This window comes from Simochromis diagramma, unplaced genomic scaffold, assembly GCF_900408965.1.
Source record: "Simochromis diagramma unplaced genomic scaffold, fSimDia1.1 OVJJ01000545.1, whole genome shotgun sequence".
Taxonomy (NCBI): domain Eukaryota; kingdom Metazoa; phylum Chordata; class Actinopteri; order Cichliformes; family Cichlidae; genus Simochromis; species Simochromis diagramma.
The window spans coordinates 6,311,480-6,333,875 of record NW_024387371.1 but is presented as its reverse complement, the minus strand read 5'-3'; the positions used below and the strand labels follow the sequence as shown (position 1 = coordinate 6,333,875).

The window sequence follows — 22,396 nt, the reverse complement described above, 5'->3', positions numbered from 1 at the left end:
TTGTGAAAACGGTCTCGGTGTCAGCTTGTTTGTGCACGCTCATCCATGTATGTCAAGCCGTGTCGTCTGGAAAAGCAGACATACTGGGAGAGCAAACTGTCAAGGCCGATCAGACCTGACTGTTTCTCTGTGTGTCTCCTGCTGTCTGACCTAATATAGCACCGAAGTGACAAGCTCACCCCTGTTTCGAACCACCTCAATAATCCAATTCCTAAAATGTCATCCACCATCCAGGCCCAGCAGAAGATGTCTTATAAAAACATAAAGCTCAGAACGCAGCCGGCTGCTGAAGGTTGAGACGAGTCCCAGGCAACTTTGACTTGACATTTCCCGTTTTGCTTTATCTGATTCGTTGAGATTTTCAGTACTTAGTTATTCCTCCAGCGATTTTAAAGTTCACTTAATTGCTTGCAAGTTGCTTTGCTGCAGTCACACTGTGTAAGACAGGAGTTTAGGTATGAAAATGGCAGGAAAGGTTTTAAAGATGTGGGGCCTGTTTATTGACAGATGTCATGCAGTAATGATGAGCTAAGCCAGTGGGAGGAGGAGGCTGACTCAAGGCTTTTCTATTCTCTTCCTTCCTTCTTCCTTTTCTTTCCCAGGCCTAACAAATCTTGCATGATCGGAAGTTTTGCGAACAAATTCCTGATTGATAGGATATTTGTACACAGATAAAACCGTATGAAGTTAGGTGTCATGGACTACACTAGTAACTCCAATATGTCAAGCACAAAAGAGCATAAAAGGACACTAGAGTGACCTTCTGTTGTAGAAAAGGCACATCTGCCTGATTGTGATTTCCCAGAGGGCTTGTGTCTAAGGAAATCTGCACAGTGACATTGTTAGAGATAAGGAAGCTGAAAATCAGGACTCATTGGTAGAGAGAACATCCTTTATTCAATACCACCTGCTATACCTGGCCTTTTATTGCTAACTGAATAGGGCTAGCTATGAGGGAAAGTGTAGACTCAAGAGAAAGAGCCTCCTCGTGCATTAGATTCCACAGACATTTTATTTCCAGATTTATTTCGTCTGTAGCTTTTGATTTAACAAAGGTTTTGAACCTTTTGAAGTTTTCAGTATATATATATATATATATATATATATATATATATATATTTTATTTATTTTTTTTTACCACCATTTGTGTTCTAGTTTCTTATTAGGAACTGCTGATTAGGATTTCCTTATCTGCCTTTTTGTATAAAAGGTCTTTTAGAGGAACAGTTCCCTGGGGAATGGAAAGCTTCTCAGACTTATCTGCTTTTTAAATTTTGCCCAGTATTTGCTTGGCACCAGAAACCGGTTCGCAAAACAGATTAGGGAAATTCATATGTTTATTTTTGTTACTTCCTTCTGGCACACAGATTAAGACACAAAGCTGACTCATAAGATCGTTTGAATTATGTTACATATTTTTTTTAACATAACCTCCAGCAAAATAACATATTTTTTTCCAAGCAAGTCAGAAAGTCAGATCTTTTCATCTGGAAAAATTGCCTCTGAGTGAGAAATGACTTTACACCAGAGATAATCATCCTGCCATTTGTTTGAGTAGTTCAAATCAGTTTAAGGGGGTAGGGGAGGGTGTCCTTGGGAACACAGCCATTTCCAAGGACTGTTTGTGTTGTAATTCCTTGTGTCTCTGGCTGTTGGAGGACTTGTGTGTGCATTTGAGCAGGTCAAGTTACTTCTGTACTGTACTACTCTTCTTTATCATCAGTGTTATATTGATATATAAGAAACAAAACATCACGGCAGAATGTGGTTGTTGGGTCTGTGTCATACATTTATATGGATATAAATTTACAAAGACGTATGGTGCAGTTGATAAATGACTTGTGCTGTGAGACTGTAAACTGTGTGCACAAATTAAATGAGATCAAACCTCTGGCTTTAACTATTGTCATCACAAAAAGACACGTTGTATATTATCTGCTGTGTACCAAGCAGCAGTTCAGCAAACTTGTGAAGATACAGGAATATATAATCAAAAAGAACTGAGCTTATGTTTCCCTCAAGCTTTTTGCAAATACCAAAAATATAGCATAACAGCAGGTTTTTAAAATAAATAATTGGTGTCTTTTACATTTTGAAGTAAAAGTCTTAGTAGCCTTAGTAGCTTCTCAGTCTTCCATGTCATGGTATTCTGGCATTGAAGGCAAATACACATCTTTTTTAGATTTCACCACTCACCCAAAAGGCTTCTTCACTTCTAAAAAACTGATGAAAATACCCAGATATTTAGACTCTAGCAGTATTAAACTGCGGGTGTGACTCAGCTTTAGAACTGAAGAAGCCGTTTGAACGACATATGAAATGTATTTAAGAATCCAAGGAGGAACTCCAGCTGCCTAACCCTACCCCAAGGGGAACACACTGTCCTTCAACAAGACAACTTATAATTGCATAAGGATAAAATTGCAGAGCTGCGTAAGGACTTAAGGACCATGTACAGGATTATGCCTCAGGAACAGAGTGTAACTCCTGTGTTTTCTCTTCGTTTATTTTTGTGTTCATTTGTGACCTTTAACTTTTAGGTTTTGACTTTTATGTCTTTAGTTTTATTTCAGTCTGAGTACCCCCAAACTACTTCGTTATATCCCAGAAACAGTTGTGGTTTGGGTTACAGTAGAGCTCATTACAACATTAACCACATTAGAAGATTCTCCTTCATTTTCTGGGTTAACAGGATGACTCGTCCACACAGTTAATGACACATGAGACAATTTGACTAGAAATGTTTTTGTCAACCATCACAAACAAATGTAATTCATGAGAAAATCTGTTTGTCTTGAAATACATTTAGAGTAGGACGGGTTTTTTTTTTTTTTTACATGCTCAGTATTTTTTATAACACAGTATGCTCTGTGTTGGTTCAAAGATACTATAATATCTGAATCCAACATTAATATAGCAGCAAGCAGCTATTTGCTCATTAGATACTTAATGGAGCATCTTTCACAGAAAATGATGTCACACTGTTCTGTTTTTTTGCTGTTTTACGTTTTTATGGCCGACTCATCCACATGTGCATGTTAGTGGATCAGAGTTAATGTGAGTACCTGGAAATGTGTTGGCATTCACCAAATTTATAAAGATACTAAGGTTGACCTCTTACAGCACATTTGGAAAGTAAAACAGCAAAGCTTAGTGTGAGAGTTTCTGCTGTTGTTTTGTTATTCTCCTCTGCTCTCTGTTCCATCCTAGGGATGTATTATGAAACCAGATTATTGGCTTAGAGGGCTATGTTGAGCTTAAAGTCAGAGTTTCCTGTGTCACCAAAGTAGCTTTCCTTTTATCTGACTATATCACTGCGGTAACTTATGCTGAACATGTGTTTAAATCTAAAAACAGCTGGAAAACCTTTTCGCGGATTCTTTCATTTACAGCATGTTTTAATTGCAACATATATTATCTACTGGGGCAATATATTTTATATAAACATCATCATAGGAGTTTGTATGTATTAATTTAATGAAGCAGAAAATGGATAGCTATCATTCCTAATTCTAATCTGCTGCTAATTCTCTTTTACACTGCTAGAGTTGCAGAACACAACACACCAAAATCACCTGTTCAAGCAACAAAATGCCCAAAACTTCACTTTGACAACAAACTAAAGCAATTTCTACGTGTCCTTAGGCTCAAAAATTAGGCTATGGTACAGTAACATGTAATGTTTCAGAGCTCTAATGTGCACTTAAACCTTAGAAATAAACAGCAGCACAGAGAGCCAAACTTGGCAATAAAGCTGTTAACTTGAATTAGAATGTTTATTTTACCACTCTGTGCAATAAGGTGCAAGATTAACAATTTTCTGCAGCATTAATCTTATCATCATCATCTGATAATGTCTGATTGGAGCAGGCTGCGCTCACGGGGATCGTTTCATGTGGAAGAGTCACACGACCTTGCAAAGGGCCCGTGGTTTTTGTGAGCCTGAAGCAGAAAGCGTGGCTTAACAGACAAAGTCGTTAGCTACCGTTCTGCTAACCACGTTCTCCAACTGTTGTTTTAAGTTTTGTTGAGCAAGCTAACACAGAGAAAGCCTGGCTGAGCTGAACTTTGTTTGTAGTATACCCCTCTAGTGTGGAAGTAGAGGAAAGGCAAGGTTGAAGTTAAGAAGTGGAGTGAAAATACTTCTCAACAAGCATGATTTATGATGTCAATAATAATAATAATCTAAAAAGAAACAACCTAATACTTGACAAAAAAACAAACAAAAAAACACCTCCCTACTTCATTTGTCACTCAAAAAACAAAAAAAGAAAAACAGCTATTAGCCCTTGCCCTTTTTTGTGAGTTGCAAATGAAGTAGGGAGGTGTGGCTCACGCTGGCCGAAGACTCGAGTGCTCTAATGAAACATCCAGCTCTGAATGTTGTATACGTACATCACCTTTAAGAAAGGCTATGTTATTATTATAATTAGGTCATATTTACTGTTTACTCTGCATCTAACTGGGACACTTAAGCACAAAGAGTTTCATGTCAGGGGAGAATAACAACTTGAATAAGCTTACATCTCATAGCAGCTTTATTCCCCCACCCTCTAATATAACCTCATTACCCACTTAAAATGCTGTATAATTATCGAACCACATCACAATCATAGTCACAGTAGGGTTCTGTAGAGGTATACTGCAGAGATATCATTATAGCGATGGAAAGTTTCCTCAAAGTTGAGTTGCACTTGGCACTCCTACTTTGCCTCGCAAACAAATTATGTGCTTGATTAAACAGCCAATTTGTTTAAGAGTGATGGGAGGCAGGGTTTAACATATCCAAAAACAGCACGAGAACACTCCGACATTGTGCCGCAGGAACTCTGATGAAGGATTTCTGATAGACTTTGATTCTCAGATTTTGGATTTAATATTAAATCACAACAACTGATTCTTACAAGACGCCACATGGGAGACTAGGACTATTGTGGAGGTTCGCACCATTATAATATATTTCTTTGCAGCCCTCCATAACAGTCCCAGTTTCTCATGTGGCCACTTGGGGAAAATTCATTGCCCGCTTCTGTTTTACCAGTTAACACAGCTGATGGAGTAAAACATTTGACATAATTCACCACTGAACACACTGAACTGTATTATATATTTAATATTAATATCTATGTAGACAGTCTGTTGGAGATATGCCTTCAGTTATTCGTTCAGTGCTGTACTTCTTACAGCTCAGTGCTGTTTACAGTCCCTGCCCGCCCTCCTGTTCTACCCCCCCTGAGGTCGACCACCACTAATTAAATTGCAACCTGTGGGAGACATACTTGTTATGCATAAATAACAATTAATTCAAATTTCCGAAGAGCAGCCATCTTGCCTGCTGGAGACCTCAGACGTGTAACTGATGTGAAATGCTTCTGTGATTAAACCTTTAGCTAGCCTTTTAGGTCACTAGCAGGTCACACGTTGCCTCCCACACACATCATACAGATTACATTCTTAGCTGCTTGCAGGGCATACTTTTCCTAAGCATGGTGATGCACATTTAAATTATAAGAAGTTTAATATTTTGTTGTATAAATAGAAATATTAATAGAATAATGAAACCTGCATCAGGAATAATGAACATCCTGTGGGATTTACAGGATTCACTTAGCTCTGGGATCATTTGATTTTATGTCTCAAAGGATTTTGGATTATTATCAAACTCTTCTTGGTTGAAAAATAGCTCAAAGTGAGATTGGAAGAGAGAGGGCGTGGAAGATGAGGACATTTTTTAGCGCAGCAGCAATTCTCAGAGGATATGATATGGGGGTAGGAGAGCAGTGACCACAGGCCATTTCAGCAGGCTAATGGGATGGGAATCTATTGCAGTTTGGGTCAGTTACAGGGTATTTACTGATTCTGCTGAGGATGCTGAAGCAGAAAAGATGCAGTCAATTTAAAAACAACTATCACTGTCCACAGCAGATTTTTTTTTTTTAAAAAAAAGCTCTTTGTGGCTATAAATTTTTTCCAGTTCTACTATTTTCTTTGTCAGTATTTGGTGTTCAATTATGTCTCAAGCTGTCATTGTAAATGCATATGCCCTTCATCTGATTGAAATCTGATCGAATAATCTGTGTTAACTTCATGGTAATCAGATTTTAAGCGGGGCATTTAAGCAGTATCTGCTCTTATCGGATATTTCGCAACAAAGCTGTCACATTCCACATTTTCATTTTTTTTTAACCTACACCCCAGGTCACTGGGACCTTTAAAAAACAAAGAACCAGATTTTCTTCACTTAAGCGTTAAGAAGAGAAAGAGATATTAGTGTCACAGTTCGAAAGAGCATCTCAGCAGATTATTGGTAATCTGGACATTTTTCAAAGTTTGTATTAATGATATAATAGACTTCGCTCTTTTCTCTTTTTTAACCCAAGAAGCTTTTCGAGTTGAGAGGATTATTTGTTTTTATCACAATACACAGCTCTTAATGGTTCACAGTATGATGAATGTGCTGTAATCCTTTATTATCTCTTCATGTCTGACACACACACGCACACACCGTTTGGTAGTTCAGGTTTACACTTTGAAAAGCTAAGTAATGGAACAATAGATTGACACTCCTCTGCATTAAAGTATTATTTAGCAGGGATTTATCTGTCTATTGGTGACATTAGTCGGAGGTCTGCTGGGAACTGTGGATGTCAGCTAAGTGACGGAAACGCACATGTATCTGGGGATTAAATGAGACTCATTACAGTAATTAAAAACCTTTCCACACATGTTTTCTCATCCTGCACAATGAGTGTTGGGGGAGGCTACGATGTCTGCTCATCTCTGGGTGCTTAATGTTGAACATAATCACCTTGTTCAAGTCCTATGATAATGAACATGAATGTGCATGTGGGTGGTTTTTTTTTTTCATGTGTAGCTTACGTTGGTTGCCACAGCAACAGCCCGAGCAGGCTTGTGAGGCAGTGTGGGGATTAAAGACAACCCCCTTTACCCTAACAATCTATGCTTTCTCTTTTTGACTGCAGACTTCAGTAGTTCTCAGTTGAATGGGAGGGGGGGTCTCCTTCTTTGGAAGGGGGATAAGGGAGATTGTAAGTGGTATTGGTTGGGGGGTTGGTGGGTGTTAGTGTCGAGTTTAGGTTTTGGAGTATCGGGTTGTGTGTGAGAGCTGCAGAGCGGACAAAGAGGGTGGAGATGGAGGAAGTGGCAACTAAAGCGTGCACGTGTGTGTGTGACTGGGTGGGAGGAGGGAGAGTGAGGGAGGAGAATCGGAGAGGATGCTCACTGGGAGTGTGCGATAGTCTAAAGAGCTGAGCGTGAGGCCAGCAGGTGAACGACTGATGAGAATCAGCGAGTGATCGGGCTGGAGCTGGAGAATTAAGAATAATAAGAGCGAGAGAGTGAGAGAGAGAGAGAGAAAAGTACGAGGGAGAGAGAAGCTTAACTCTGGAAGGAGCGCGGACGGTGAGTTATCCGTCCGAGTGCTGGTCACTGGCTTGACTTCCCGGGGAGCGCCAAGTGTACAGCTGCCACACCACTGTGTGAGTAAGTTTCCTGCTCTGCTCCATGCAGGACATCAGTTTGCTCAGATGACACACAGGGACTTCTTCACACGGCTGATTTTTGTGCTGCATTGCCAACCAGCTGGGGTGTGTTATGTAATTTGTTGTGGTGTTGGGATAAGGCTGTGGCTTTATGCTGCAAACTGATCCGCAGGACGGCTTACATGGTAGTCCTACATAGAACCGAGCAGGTGTCCGCGAGCAGCAGCATGTTATTTGTGCTGCCCCACATGCTTATGATGAAGGACAAGTTCGTGCTGGACATTTGTTGGACTTTACCCTCATGCATGTTTTTGTGATACTTTTCTGGAGTGGTGTATGCATATTATAAATTCCCAGTACACTGTCTTTTGTAGAATAATAATGTGTGCACAATATGACTCCTATAGGGAGACATATGCTTCTAGTACTACCTAGATTTTTTTTGGGACTATACATTTTGCTTAAACCATTCATTCATTTTGCATAATTAAATGTGTGTGTGTGTGTGTGTGTGTGTGTCCTGACAATCTATTGAGCATTAGCTCTAATTAAGAGTTCAGGACAGCTGATGCCTTTTCCTATATTGTTCTCCCTTGGGAGAGCTCTTCGTGTGAGCCTGTTGAGAAAGAGCTTAGAAATATTCCAGTTTCATTTGCTGCGGGACTTTTCTTGATTGAAGACTCACTTGTTGTGTAATAGCAGGGCGGCAGCAGGGTGTACTAATGATTCATGCTCTGTTTTCTTCACCTAAATTTGAATGTGAGTGCTCTCAGGGCATGTGAAACCCGATTTCCATCTCAGCCAGTGTCCCTCTTGAGCAGCTCTGACCTCAGCATCCGACCATCCGCTGCAGCTCCATACATTCACTCAGATAACTGAATACTTTGTCAGCACAGTCAGCCACATTATCTCTTTGAGAAATAACAATTTTTTTAAAGAGTGTTCCATTTTGTCCCCTGGAGTTGAGGGTGTAGAGTAATACTTCTCTGCTTGCGGAGTGTCGTGCCTTTCGGCTGCTGGGGTACGCCGCACCCTGAACATATTTCATCGTAGCTGCCGTATCCTACTTTAATAATCGCCGGCAGACATACACATAATTCATGATATTATCGCTGATTCGTGATCAGTTCAGATGTTCTTCTGTGATGATTAATCGCTGTACGCATATGAAAGAGACTGAAATAAATTGCAGAAATTAAAAGGCTGCTGTGGAAACTGACCAGTTGTCGGTGTCAATACAGCACCATATTCATCAGAGGTATTGATCAGTCATCACGCTCAGAGAAAGCTGTTCTGGTAGAGATATTGAGTTTAGAACAAAAGATGTGTCACATTAGTATTGTTCAGTGTGTCGTTCTTCTGGATTAGAGATGCTTTTGTTTTGATAAATGTGAAAGTATTGGTCTTGTTCCCTGAGACCCCTGAGGTGTCTGTGAGGTAGATTGTGTGATAAAAGAAAAGGTGAAATCTTTTGGAAGTTATTGTTCCTTATACCATAAACAGCAAAGAAATCATGGGGTTTGTGTCAGATGTAACTTAGCTATAAATTTTGATACTGTTCAACAGATTTCAACCGCGATGACTATGACGCTGCAGATCAAACAAACCAGTTGGAAAACAGGATTTTGAAATTTAATATCAATTAAAAACTGATGTAGTATTACTTTCTGATGTAAATTAGACCTTATTTTGTTGTCAGGTTGGAATGTGCTTCACTTAAAGAGCAATGTAACAGTAACCTAATTTCAAAAAGGTGACTTTACACCACTACAAGTACCTCGTACACTCCATACGACTTTTTTTTCCTTGCCTAATTAGATCAACAACATTTCCTGAGGCATTACCTTTTGTTGTCCTCTTGCTTGATCTCAAACTGGGTGACCTTTTCTGACCGAATGTTCTCTTCCATCTGTCTGATTTTAGGAAACAAGATGGGAGTGACCCCCGAATTTCTGCAACTCTAGAGCCCCAGCTGCTCCAGCCTAAGCTCCCATTCACCGCCTCACCATTTCAAAAGGTAGGACTGGGGAAATTGAGTTTGCACTTTGACCGCTGACCTATATTAAAGACCTCTGTGTGACCCCCTCATTCTTTGATCTTTTTAACGTGTCTCAGCTGATCTTGTCTCCACACTTGCTTTTGTCTGGATGCACTTGCTCAGTGTTCTTGTGATGTGTTAGACCCAGTTTCATGGCGTGTTACTTTGATTTCTATCCTTGCTTTCTTTTGTGTAACTTGTGGTATTAAAGCACACAGAGCTCTGTGTCTGGATGATTATGTTTGACTGATTCAATTAATAGAAATCTATTTTTAGAAGGAAATTGTCAGCCGGATGCTGACCATTTTTAAATTGAAGCCTAACAAGCCTGATTCCATCAGAGCAAACAAATCAAAGCCTGAATGAGTCATTTTTAAATCAAAACACTAGCTTCTTCATGCCCATCATCATCCATGAGGTGTAACCTAATTGGAATGTCAATTATGCATGATAACACTGAGTGGGGCTCAATTATTACACAGTTGTTTTATGCTTTCCTGAGCCTTGCTTATTTTCCTCTGGGTTTTCATAAGGCTAAGCTTCAGTGTGAAGATTTGTGCTCTTCCATTTCTTTAATGCCTGCTGGTTTATTAGCTGTCATGTCATTTTCAGATTCATCACATTCAGCTTGCCTCCTGTTCACTAAAGCATTTCTTTTGCCTTTATGAATCAGCTATACTAGAACTGATATTCTTTCTTTCAGCAAAAATGGTTTGAGGAAATACTAAATTGCTGTTATTGAAGGTGTAGGAAAAAGGGCCAAAAGTGAAAATGAAATAGGAGGAAATAATTTCAATAAATCTGTTTAGACTGTCACGTCCGTAGCAAATCTATTTTGCTGTCAGAATCTTTATGCTTACCTTTAGCACTTCTGTGATTGATGTGAAAACCTGGCAGAGATATTTTGGGATCTTAGAAACTGAATAGCTCCTAGCTCCTCGGTGATTAAACGACAGGAACAGTGTCACTCGTGTCGGATTGCTTTCAAAAGATCCCTCACACTTTGGAACGGGCTTACAGTTCTCACAATCTGCCTTCATCTGGGGAAAGCAGGGAGAGTAGGAAGAGAAAGGGATTAAGAATTCAGAAATTCAGAGATTGGATTGCTGAAACCATCATTCCTTATCCTTGCAGCATGCACCATCTGTAGGTAAAACAGACTTACCAGTTAGTCGAACATTTTGTTTGACACTTACACATTTAAGGATAGCAACTCTGGTTTATGTCATTTTCCCCTTTTTGCACATTTTAATTGAGGAGAAAGTAGAAAAAGGGAAAGCATGGAAAGAGTTTTAGGGACAGCGTGGTAATGTGGTGTGCTGTAGTACAACAAGGGCTCAGTGGAGCAAGACTCCGAGGAGTGTATCACTTTAATTAGAGCCCTGCGAAAAGCAGGTCAATCTGCAATTAACCCCATCAGCTCTTATGGCCATTGCCTGATTCAAACTGAACTGTCCTATTAATAATCTTGCAGATTTCTTAGAGATGTAATGCAAAACTCTAAAAGTGATAGTTTTCAAATTTTGGTGGCAGAAATGGCCGAGATAAAAAAAAAATAAAAAAAAAAATAACTGAAACATCCTACTCACCAGAAACGTAGCGCTTAAAGAAAGAAGTTTATTAGTATACCAAAACCAAGAGTTGAAATAATCATGAACTGTTGTCCACTGCTCTTGGAAAGGGTTGCGTGAGTAATTGTGGGTGAGCTTTCTAATGAAAACATGTTTATGTCATTTACAACCTTTTTTACTGATTTGTTACACCAGTCAGGGTGACTTTTTACAGAGCTCTGTAAATTTGAGATGTCAGGAAATATCTTTAATGGCCCTGGAATGAAAATGCAGAACAAAGAACCAGACTTCATGTGAATTTCACATTCACGTGTATCCATCTGATCCAATTCATGGAGCTGGTTGAAGTTTTAATGAGCTCTGCGAGGATGTACGGCGTTGCAGCTGATAAGTCAAGAGGAGCAAGAGGAAGCCATGCGTGTTTAATTTGTCTCTTGTCATAATGGCGATCCTATTAGCTCTCATAATGAAAGGTCTGAGCTCTACACCTGCACTGTGTGTGCTAGCTTGGCTCCCTAGGGATCGCCTCCTCTTTGTCAATTTCTGCAAAAATGAGATGTCTTGTTTTTCATCAAAAGATTGTTCCTTTTTATTACTTTCATTCTACCATTGGTTTGCATAGTTTTCTAACATCTACTTTATGCTATATCCTCATTCTAGTGTAATAGGTGATCTTTAAACAGGACATAGTTGCAGCTGTTGTCTGTGACCGTAGAACGGTTGGACTCCACCTCTTGCCACCTGTCAGCCTAAGCCAGGATACAGATAGTAGTAAAGGCAGAGGTGGTTGGTATAAAATTTGGAGTTCTTCCTGCAATGCTTTTGAGAGATAGAGAGCGACAAAGAGGGATCAGCAGAAGGCTAGACACCTCCAGCTTCAGTCAGAGGATTACTTCTCAGCTTTAAGCAATAGCGGGTTTGCCTGCAACCTGAGACATAAACTTGCAGATAATCTTGTATGCTTAGAGCACACACTGGGAGAGTCTGTGGATCTTGTCACCAACTTTGTCTGATCCAACACTTTGTCAGTGATGCTTGCAAACAGCGGCGATGCAGCTAGGATTTTGCCATTTCAGAAAGGCACAGCAGTCATGGAGCGTTTAATCCAAATCTGCTGAAGTCAGTGACACTGGGACATCTTTGAAGCTGCAGGACTTTTTGTCAAGGAGAATTAAAAATGGCTAAAAATATTGACAAACACAACTATGCTCCAATGGTGACAAAGACACACTGGAAGAAACCCAGCAATGTAAGTAGCTTTATTTTAGGAACATGCTGCATACAAAACATCAACAAATGACAGACAAAGTGGAGAGGACGCCTTTAAGTTAAGGCACAGACAGTCACTCCAAACTAATGACATATCTATCTATATATCTATATCTATATATCTACATATATATCTATCTATATAGATATATATATAAATAGATAGATATATGAGAGAGAGAGACATTTATAGCACACTTGTTTTTGTTCAAGCCCAAAGATAATATCTAGCAAAGCATTGCAGGTCCCATTGTTCTCATACTCATAATCAATCTTATGTGTATAGATTTATGAGTCTTATAACACTTACTTCTCATACTATTTATTGAAAGTAACACAATTCATATTCAAGTTATACTTATTGTTATGTTCCGTGAGTATAATGCGAAAGCTCCCACTTTTATGAATAAATCATAGTAAATTTATAAGTCTTATTAGACATAATATTTGCATTTGTTTTCCATATGGGAATCTCTGGCTAAACCCAGAGCTATTTACTTTCAGGGTTTGTGGCGGACTATTGTTTGCACATGGTGGAGGACTTTACTCACAGTCACACTGAAAGCCAAGACACGATTGCTCTGTACACAAAGTGTTTGACTTTGTCAGGCTTCACTGGCTGAACTTTTCAGCCTTTTACTTAATTACCGAAAACCAATATGTCCACGGACAATTGTTTTTCATCATTTTTTGCAATATTTATTGTCATTATGCTCACATGACATATGCCGATTTGGAATGTGATGTCCAGACAAACTGTGGTTCGTTCTAAAGAAAGGGGTCGATTTTTCATTTTCCTGTCGGTCACACGTGACGGTGAGATGTGACAAGATCATGTTCTGCAATAAGGTAACATGTTTATTAAAATAAATATGAGCTTAGACGTTGGCTGTTTTAAAAGTGGTGGGAACAGCTGGCTAAGAATGTGTAATTTACCAGCTTTACGACATGTGCTCTACTGTAGGCTTTCCTAAATGTAAACTTTAACGCTTCTTTTAAGGTCAGTTTGTCCTCATGCTTTTAACAGCTCAAACACATTCTTAACCATGTCAGGTTTGTATCAAATAACACCTAATTAGTTCATTTTAAGGCATTTCTGGCATCTTTCAGAAGACTTCTACAGAAAATGTTGCATTATTATACTTTTTGAGGGGTTTTCAGAGACCTTAACTGTAGACGTAAAATGTTGACTATATAGACCTCTTGCCCTCTAAAAGTTTTAAAAAGTCTATTTGGATTTTTGTTTTGCAAGATGTTGGGTTATTAACAGTTGTAAAGAGTGAATAGAGCCCTCTGAAACATAAAGAGCATCACTTTCTGTATTGGCACAAATGCACATACCGGGGTTTTTTTCATGTCTAATAAGCAGTGCATAGAATGTTGCACACACATTATCTTGAATTAATGTAATCCCATCATGCAGTATCGCAAATATAGCAGTGAGATCTGACACCCTAACAATAACCATGTAAAGGCGGTGTTCCAGAGATGTTTTTTTTCTGTCACTGGATGGAGTGTGATGATTTTAAAGTGTTGAACTCAGCGAACCTTCACTAACGCCTGTCAAAGGCAAACTAACCTCTGCACTCAAGACAAAGAAGCCTAAACATTGAATCTTACTCTCCTCTCTCCAGACTCCAGATTTATTTGAAATGATTGAAAAGATGCAGGTAAGATGATAAAAGATCGCATCTCTGTATTTTGTCTTGGCTCACTAAGCTGTGCTCAATAAGCAACTAACCAGCCAGTGTCTCTTCCTAATTCTGCAACACTTTGGCTCTCCTTTGCTGCAGTACTCATAATCTCTCTGAACATGAGAGGGATTTTGAGTATTTTCAGAGGAGTGTTGTCAATGTGTTTGTCTCGGCGTCTTTGTTAACGTTCTGGTTGAAACTTTGGCTTGCCGAACTGTAAGCTCATTATCTCACCTCAGAATCTATTTCCTGGTTTCTGAAGACTCTGGAAGGATGTTTTCTGTATTCATGCTTTCCCAATGACAAGACATGTGTTTTATAATAGAACATCTGTGCATTATTTTTTTAAAATGCACATTTATCTTCTTTTTTAAAAAATATGAATTGCAGTCACAATGGTGCTTTACTATTCACTACACTATTCTTTCATGTTTGGCAGTAATTCTTCTTTTGCATGGGACGTGACGCAGGATTGTCTATTTCCACTGTCGGACAGTGTATTGATGACTGCATCGTCTTCCATGATGGTCGGCGCCATCATCTAGCTTTGATTTAGTAACGCTGCATCTCTTTTTCTGCATCGATCCTCCTCACTCTCTTCTCACGTACAGACACACCCCATGTGCAGTTGTACGACTGTCACTTATAAATCTTTTTAACCCCAAGACTCTTATTCACACTTTTCTGCAGTGTGTTTAACAAAGTTCTCTGTCACTTCCAGACTCACGTCTGTAACGTCTTTCACTCTCCTCACTCTGAGGACCATAATGGATCTCTTTCTGTATTTTTCCATCTGTCCCTTTTTTGACTTTGCTTTGTTGCCTGCTGCACGTCTCTGGGGAAAACTGAGCTGTTACATAATGAGTTTGATCATTTTTTTTGCCTTTTGTTTACGTCACAGTTTGTGTTCATAGATTGGTTTTGTGCTTGACTTTAGGTATTTGTGGACTTCCGTGCCACTTTGTGTGACCCTCCTGTCCTTTTCTAACCTGCTTCTCTTACAGGGGAACAGGATGGATGAGCAGAGGTGCACCTTTCCTCCGCCTCTTAAGGTATAACTCTTCATGTAGCAACACAAATTATTCATTCTCACTGTCCACGGCTGCTCCACCTTATCTTACTCTGACAGACATGGCAATTATTTCAGCATTCAGTATTACAACGTGTTCTTCATAATGCACTGAAACGCCCATGTTCCATACAGGAACAAGCAAGTGGGATGCTAAGCTCTGTAGACTAAAGTTCTGAAAGGGGCTTTTGAACACATTATAATTATAAAGTGATGAAGCATTTTATATCACCGGTGTGCCAAATAGTCTTACTTTCATTAAGGTGTGCATTGTTGGCTGATTTCTGTGTCATTGCTAAACAGATTTTCATTGCATAACTGTTATGCAATTACTCTGAAACAGTGTCCTTTGGGAATGTAAAGTCGTTATTATTTTGTTGTTATTGTCCTTCTTCGATGAGGAAACAAAGCATTTTTCTTTTCTTTTTTTCCAGACTGAGGAGGATTACATACCGTACCCAAGTGTCCATGAGGTACGAAGCTGTGTTGCAGTATTATTGTTACTATTATTATTTTATTCCAATAAAAACATAGAAATATTGAAAGCAGTTGACTCAGTGTTGTAGACATCCAAAGTCTCAATAAAATCTTCATTTAAGCCACAAAAGACAAGTTGTGATCAGAAATTTTACGAGCATTCTTATTAAACTAGTAAATACTCAGGCTAATCTAATCTCATTTTAATTTAATTTTTTTTTTAATTTTTTAATTTTTTCTCAAGTCAAATTTTTAGTTCATTGTCTATCTCTGAGAAGTAACTTTGTGTTTCATTGCTATTTTTTATTGAAACAGGTGCTGGGGAGAAAGAGCCCCTTTCCTCTTATCCTCCTGCCACAGTTTGGGGGCTACTGGATTGAAGGGACCAACCATGAGCTGAGCCAGGCTGGAGACACGGAGCCTCTCCAGCCTCTGTCCCCGAACACTCGGACCAAGCTGGAATGTAACACCCTGGCTACGCTCTTCAGGAAACATTTCCTGGGCAAGGTTCGCTACTCTGCACATGACAGAAACACATGGAGCTGCTGACAAGTAAACTGTAGTATGCATATTAAGTTAAATCAGCTTTGCATTTGCTGATTTGCAGTCCTGGCTAAGGGCTCCCCTTGTATTGCCTCTTCTGCAGCTCTATTTTAAACTTACTTAACTGAGTAAGTTACCATATTTAGCATAGTTTTTAATCATATCATCTGTGACATTTCGATGTCCCTGATAGATTATATTTAGCTGGATGCATTTTAAATATCTCTCCCATTGCTCCCCCATTATATTTGTCAAATTTTCTTCTATTTCATGGTTAAAATTACAGTTAATGAGAATATTAATAACTGTACTAAGTTACTTAGTTAAATTACTACAATTTTTTCAGAGATTTGTTTTCTTCCACAGTGATATTGCCAAAGTCATATTCACGTCACGTTCTCATTATAACAGCTTCCTTCCTCTTCAAATGAGTCTCATTGCTGTCATGAAATATTTCACATTACTTCTTCTTCATTACAGTAATGGGACAAATAGGAAATAAGCAAATCTCTGCATAATAAAGTACAAACAGTAAGCCTGCCTCACAATTAGGCACCTCACACACTGTGGCTAATGAAGATGCATTACACTTTGCAAGTGTTCTTGCAAACACATAATACCAGTAAACAAAATTGGTTGCATGTAGCAGAGGACGAGTAAACAAAGGAACTCAGACAGGAAATGAATGAACTGGAGCACATTTACCCGTGTTGTGCACATATGTGCCTCTTTATGACAGATACTAATGGTGGTACTAATGTATGCTGTGCCCTCAGGAACACTTTAATTACTATTCAGTGGACAGTGTCCTTGGACATCTGGTGTTCTCCCTAAAATACGAGGTGATCGGTGACCAGGAACATCTGCGTCTAATGCTCAGGTAACGCTTAATTTTCATGCAGGGTTCAGTACAATGTTGCCCAATTGTCTGAGAAAATCAACAATTTAAGTCTGCCTGGTTACTTCATAATCTGAAGTAATTAATGTGTAAGATTTTGCCTCTTTTGTGAACAACAAGCTCTAGCTACAGAGTAATTTTTTACCCCCTAAATTGCCCAGCATTGACCGGACACACACATCCGCCTGGGGTGTTATCATAAGAGTCGTAAAGCCAGCAAGAGTGTCAACAGCTCTGTCATTTCCACAGAAGAGTAACAGATGGACTATTTTGGCCAGTTAGTGGGTGGGGATGGTGAAAGGGAGAGAAGGCAAAGAGAGGCAAGGGCGGGGAACTTTGATCATGGTCCATACCGGATCATCTCTGCACCAACTGATAGATTCTGAGAAACGCTGCTTCGTGTTATATGGCTATAAAACCCACACTAATTACTTTATGGCTTCATCAGGACCAAGCTGAAAACCTACCACGATGTGATCCCCATTTCCTGTCTGACAGAGTTTCCAAATGTGGTCCAAATGGCCAAGGTAAGAAGCCATTTTTATATTTTTTTGTCTAAAGATAAGCTGCTGTGACACTTCCAGCACATTCTGACATTATTTCCCACGGCTTTTTTAAATTCAAGCTTGTCTGCGAAGAGGTCAACGTGGACCGCTTTTATCCTGTCCTTTATCCCAAAGTAAGTTCTGGATCACAGATTTTCAGGGTTTTCTTTCTAGGCCCAGAAGTATGAGCTTTCAGCATCTGGTTAGATTTTTTCACAGCTGCTTTAAGCAATATCCTACAGTTGAAGGGGAAATGATGGAATTTCATATTTAATAATATACTGCAAGCCTCATATTACCTTCAGTCAAACTTTTCAGTACATCTTTGAATGGGATTGAGGTTTTTATCAACCTTTGCACTGAAGCATGTTAGCAAAAGAAAAACGAGAGAGAGAAAAGAAAAGGAAAAAAACATCTTGTATACACAGGAGAAATAAATCATATATGCAGATAAATATAATTAGATATAGCCATATACATCTTCTTTAACGTTATATCTGTGATTTTTGCAGGCTTCAAGACTTATTGTCACTTTCGATGAACATGTGATAAGCAACAATTTTAAGTTTGGAGTCATCTATCAAAAGTTTGGACAGGTAAGCAATAAAGCCTGGATGTGATCAGGTGCAAAAGCAGTGCTGTAGAAGTACTTGGATCCATTTTTAAGGAAGCTTATTATACTTGGTCCTCTGTGGTCTTAATTATGGCTTTCACTTAAGCCCAGTCATTGTGGCTGCCTTCAGCACACCCTCTCATTTTCTGAGGCAATCACGGCCCTCTTGTTTACTATGTGGGGTGGCAAAAGAGGTGTTGAGTGCTTTTCTAACTTTAAATCGAGACATCACTGTGTAGAAATCTTTTCTTTTGATTTTGGAAATACTACAGAAATTGAAATGTATTGTTAAACATGTTAAATGATCTAATTGGCCTTCTCACAAAGATAGAAAAGACCCTCTTACATTCAGGAGGGATGCTAAGTGGAGAAAGGCATGATCAAATAGGCTCACTGCACAGAGAAAGCAAATCATAAATAGTGAAATGAGCCGTGGGACCTTGTCCCAGGTATTGTTAGCATCCCTTTTGTTTTAAAGGAGGCATTTTTATTCAGATCATCGCTCTAGTTACTGACAATTGATAATCAGCAGTCCATCACAATCATAATGTTTCCTAAAGCCTTATTTCAAATGTTCTACTTTTGTAATTAATTGGAACAACCTCTGCTATCTCAAATGCAAATGCACCGTGTCTGAACAAAAGTGCAAAACACACACTGGATACACGTTGTCTCGCTTCTAGTTACTGACCCCAGCGATCTGTTCCAGAAAAAAATAACACTTGCAACATACAGCTCTCACTGTGCCACTGCTGACTATTTAGCAAAAACAATTTTACCTTACCATAATTAGTTTTCCCTTTTCTTCTCAGATATCGTCACTGTCATTAGGCACCTATCTGCAAACTATGCAGTACTCATACAAACTCTTCTCATCGTTCTGCAAAAAGCTCGCTCGTTTATTTATTTTTAAAATTAATTTTATTTGTTACAGACTTCAGAGGAAGAGCTGTTTGGCAACAACGAAGAGAGCCATGCCTTTGTAGAATTCCTGGAGTTTCTTGGAGAGAAAATTGAGCTGCATAACTTTAAAGGGTAAAGTCCTCACAGTGGTTTGAAAGCATTCGATATCCCCCATCTAATATTTCATAACATGATGCCACTACAATTTACATCAGACTAGCTACATGAAAGGTGGTGACGCTGCTGCAGTGATGGTGGAGAATATCCTCCTAGACATGGTTCTGTGTGCTTGCAGTTTCCGCGGAGGGTTAGATGTGACTCACGGGCAGACTGGCACAGAATCTGTCTACTGCAACTACCGCAACAAAGAGGTCATGTTTCATGTGTCCACAAAGCTGCCTTACACAGAGGGGGACACCCAGCAGGTACTGTAATGCAATACCAGACTAACACACCTTTTATGATTCAAAGGATGGTTAGGCAGGTTCCCTCTGGGCATCACAGAACCATATTTTGCATATGTGCATCCCTGTTGTGCAAAAAGCCTGCAGTATAAAATTACAAAAAAACAAAACAAAACAAAACAACTCCCTGGTATTTGAGATATATTACTTCAGCGAATGCTTTGGTGTCTGCGTTTGTGAGCAGCACTCATTCCTTGTAAAGCTGAGATGTAGCACTGCATTGCTCACACAGCAACTTTTTTTCTCTTTTATCTCACACATTCACACAAAAACTGAGGATCGCAAGATGAAAAATGCTATCATTCACTATCAAGCCATCCACAAACAGAGATAAGACCAATGCCTGTATGTTCAGCCTCTCCTGCAGCAGTGAGTGCTACATATGGGCTACTTTGAGCAAACTGTTTCTGTGGAGGTTGTCATCAGGGAAACAGCACTCCCTGGTGGTGTTTCATAGACTTAGTAGTGTAAAGATTCAGACTTTGCCTTTATTTGGTGCTAGAAATTAAAGACATTTGTGTAGTCTTTTCTTTTTTAACGCAAATGCTGTGTAATTGTCATCCCACATAATCCTTTTAGATGTTTTCAGTTGGAAATATTCCTGGTTAGCTGGCTTTGTGTTATCAGTAATATGATACTAACAGTAATCAGTAGAAAAACCAGTTGTTTTTCCAGGGAGGGAGTTCCAGGGAGCATTAACTTTGCTCATACATTTCATCTAATGCTTGGCATTTGTCTCCTTTCATTGTGTCAATTGTTACATGAGAAAATAATCATTTACACCCTTTTATATAAAATATGTATATATATTTATGTATAAAACTAAGTTGCTGTTGGGCTGTTGTGTTGCAGTTGCAGAGAAAAAGGCACATAGGAAATGACATTGTCGCCATCGTTTTCCAAGAAGAAAATACTCCCTTTGTACCAGACATGATCGCCTCCAACTTTCTCCACGCTTACATTGTAGTCCAAGTGGTCAACCCCTGCTCCGACAATGTTGTCTACAAGGTAACCCGCTTCCTCTCATTTCTGACGTTTTCTCCTGAAAGCATTTATTGCACTTCATCTTTATCTTCCTTTCTAGGTGTCAGTTACAGCACGGGATGATGTACCTTTCTTTGGCCCCGCCCTCCCAAACCCTGCCATCTTTAAAAAAGTAAGAAGATGAAGATCTTTGACCTCACTGATCATCTTTTAGTTTCCGAGAAGATGCCTTACCTCTCTAATCCTTTTATGCAGGGCCCCGAATTCCATGAATTCCTTTTTACTAAGCTAATCAATGCAGAATATGCCTGCTACAAAGCTGAGAAATTTGCCAAATTGGAGGTAAGTTTTTAAGAAAGACTTAAAACATTTTACGTCTTTTGACAGCCTTAAAAATTTTATTTACTTCCCTCGGCCTCATTTCTGTGTGTGTGTGTGTGTGTGTGTGTGCGCGACAGGAGAGAACACGATCGGCCTTGTTGGAGACTCTTTATGAGGAGCTCCACTTAAACAGCCAGGCCATAATGGGTGTTGGAGGAGAGGACGACAAGCTGGAAAATGGGAATGCTGGAGGAGGAGGCTTCTTTGAGTCTTTTAAGGTAACTGGAAAAGCAGAAGCAGAGGCTGGAGCTTCAGGTCGACAGCTTCACTAGAACTCTCAGAAAGAAAAAGTTGAAGCTAGTTTGCATATTCAAAGTCTTGTTTTAGAAACTAGGGTTTTATGTTTTACTTGCACAAGCAAAACAAAAGGAGCTTTCTTATTTACATAATTTAAATTCAAGCTCAGCAGCTTAGCTTAGCAAAAACACTGATAAAAGAGTGAAGCTCCACCTGCCTCAGAGGCAAACAGTGTTCTCAGACAACTCAGTCGTTTTATTCCATACAAAACCAGCAATTTCTGCCCTTGGATAATGTATTAATTAGTAAGTTTTAGAGGTGCCAGTATGCTCTTTGTTTCTAGCCTTTATGCTGATCTGAGATAACCCACTGCTAGCTGTGACTTTATACTGCAGACAGATTTGAGACTGATACTGATTTTCTGATCTAACTCCCAACAGAAATGTAAATCAGTATATTTCTCAAAAATGTCAAACTTTTAGTATTAAACTACATTGTATTATTAGCCTGTAAAGTGGCATCTCTAATTAGTATTCATTGTTACCTGTTGAGAGATGTTTTTTTTTATGTGAACATGAGCGCGACTTCTCTCTGGCAGTATTTCTCTTCTGTTCTTGTCTATATGCAGACTGAGCTGTAGAAGCTTTTTCTTAATCTGTATCTGAATGAAGAGAAGCTCTGCTGCTCTGTCCTCCTGGAACATACCGCTCTCTGCTTCCCAGCTTTTCTTCTTCATGCTTTATAGTTGTTTTGTGATTCGCCACGTTTCAGTGCCACCGCTCACGTATCTATATGGTCCTATCATCTTCATGTGTCATAATTTGGGGAATGTGGATGGAACGGATAATTTCCTTTCATCATCAGACGCCTCTGCCTCTCCACATTATTTCATGCTCGTAAAAAGGTGCACTGGGCTTTAAACTTCTTCAGGCTCTGATTAGACTCAGTGTGGTCAGACATCTGTGAGCCACTTGGCCCTTCTACTTCCCACTCTCTTCTCTTATCACCTACCTAAATAAAAATGACTCATCTGAACCTCCTTCAGGCACTAAAGCATACTAGTGTTCTCTGTCGCTTTCTTGTCTGTTAGAATTAGAATCTGGCCAGTGCTCTCTGCCTGTAGTGGTCAGTGTTCAGGGACAGCCCCCAGGCTCCTCTTGGCCTGTTCAGTGATACCGAGGGGTCAGAGAGGTCAGCACCATCTGAAT

The 22,396-nt window shown here is 39.4% G+C and overlaps 1 protein-coding gene across 19 annotated transcripts in view; it reads left to right on the top strand.

The window, feature by feature from the left end:
• The window catches only part of rap1gapa (RAP1 GTPase activating protein a), a 55,020-nt gene that overhangs the window by 26,159 nt on the left and 6,465 nt on the right, over positions 1 to 22,396 (top strand). For 7 of the 19 annotated variants that reach the window (XM_040008055.1, XM_040008037.1, XM_040008036.1 and 4 more), the window contains 15 exons: positions 9,426 to 9,519; positions 14,015 to 14,050; positions 15,079 to 15,126; positions 15,578 to 15,616; positions 15,936 to 16,127; positions 16,940 to 17,043; positions 17,510 to 17,588; positions 17,687 to 17,740; positions 18,119 to 18,202; positions 19,154 to 19,254; positions 19,418 to 19,547; positions 20,439 to 20,594; positions 20,671 to 20,742; positions 20,826 to 20,912; positions 21,029 to 21,169. In XM_040008055.1, coding sequence (XP_039863989.1) covers positions 14,033 to 14,050; positions 15,079 to 15,126; positions 15,578 to 15,616; positions 15,936 to 16,127; positions 16,940 to 17,043; positions 17,510 to 17,588; positions 17,687 to 17,740; positions 18,119 to 18,202; positions 19,154 to 19,254; positions 19,418 to 19,547; positions 20,439 to 20,594; positions 20,671 to 20,742; positions 20,826 to 20,912; positions 21,029 to 21,169 — 1,305 coding nt within the window. In that variant the 5' untranslated portion in view covers positions 9,426 to 9,519; positions 14,015 to 14,032. Of the gene's footprint in view, positions 1 to 7,231; positions 7,504 to 9,425; positions 13,230 to 14,014; positions 14,051 to 15,078; positions 15,127 to 15,577; positions 15,617 to 15,935; positions 16,128 to 16,939; positions 17,044 to 17,509; positions 17,589 to 17,686; positions 17,741 to 18,118; positions 18,203 to 19,153; positions 19,255 to 19,417; positions 19,548 to 20,438; positions 20,595 to 20,670; positions 20,743 to 20,825; positions 20,913 to 21,028; positions 21,170 to 22,396 lie in introns of those variants that run through there. The other 12 variants (XM_040008044.1, XM_040008045.1, XM_040008038.1 and 9 more) reach the window with 10 other exon arrangements.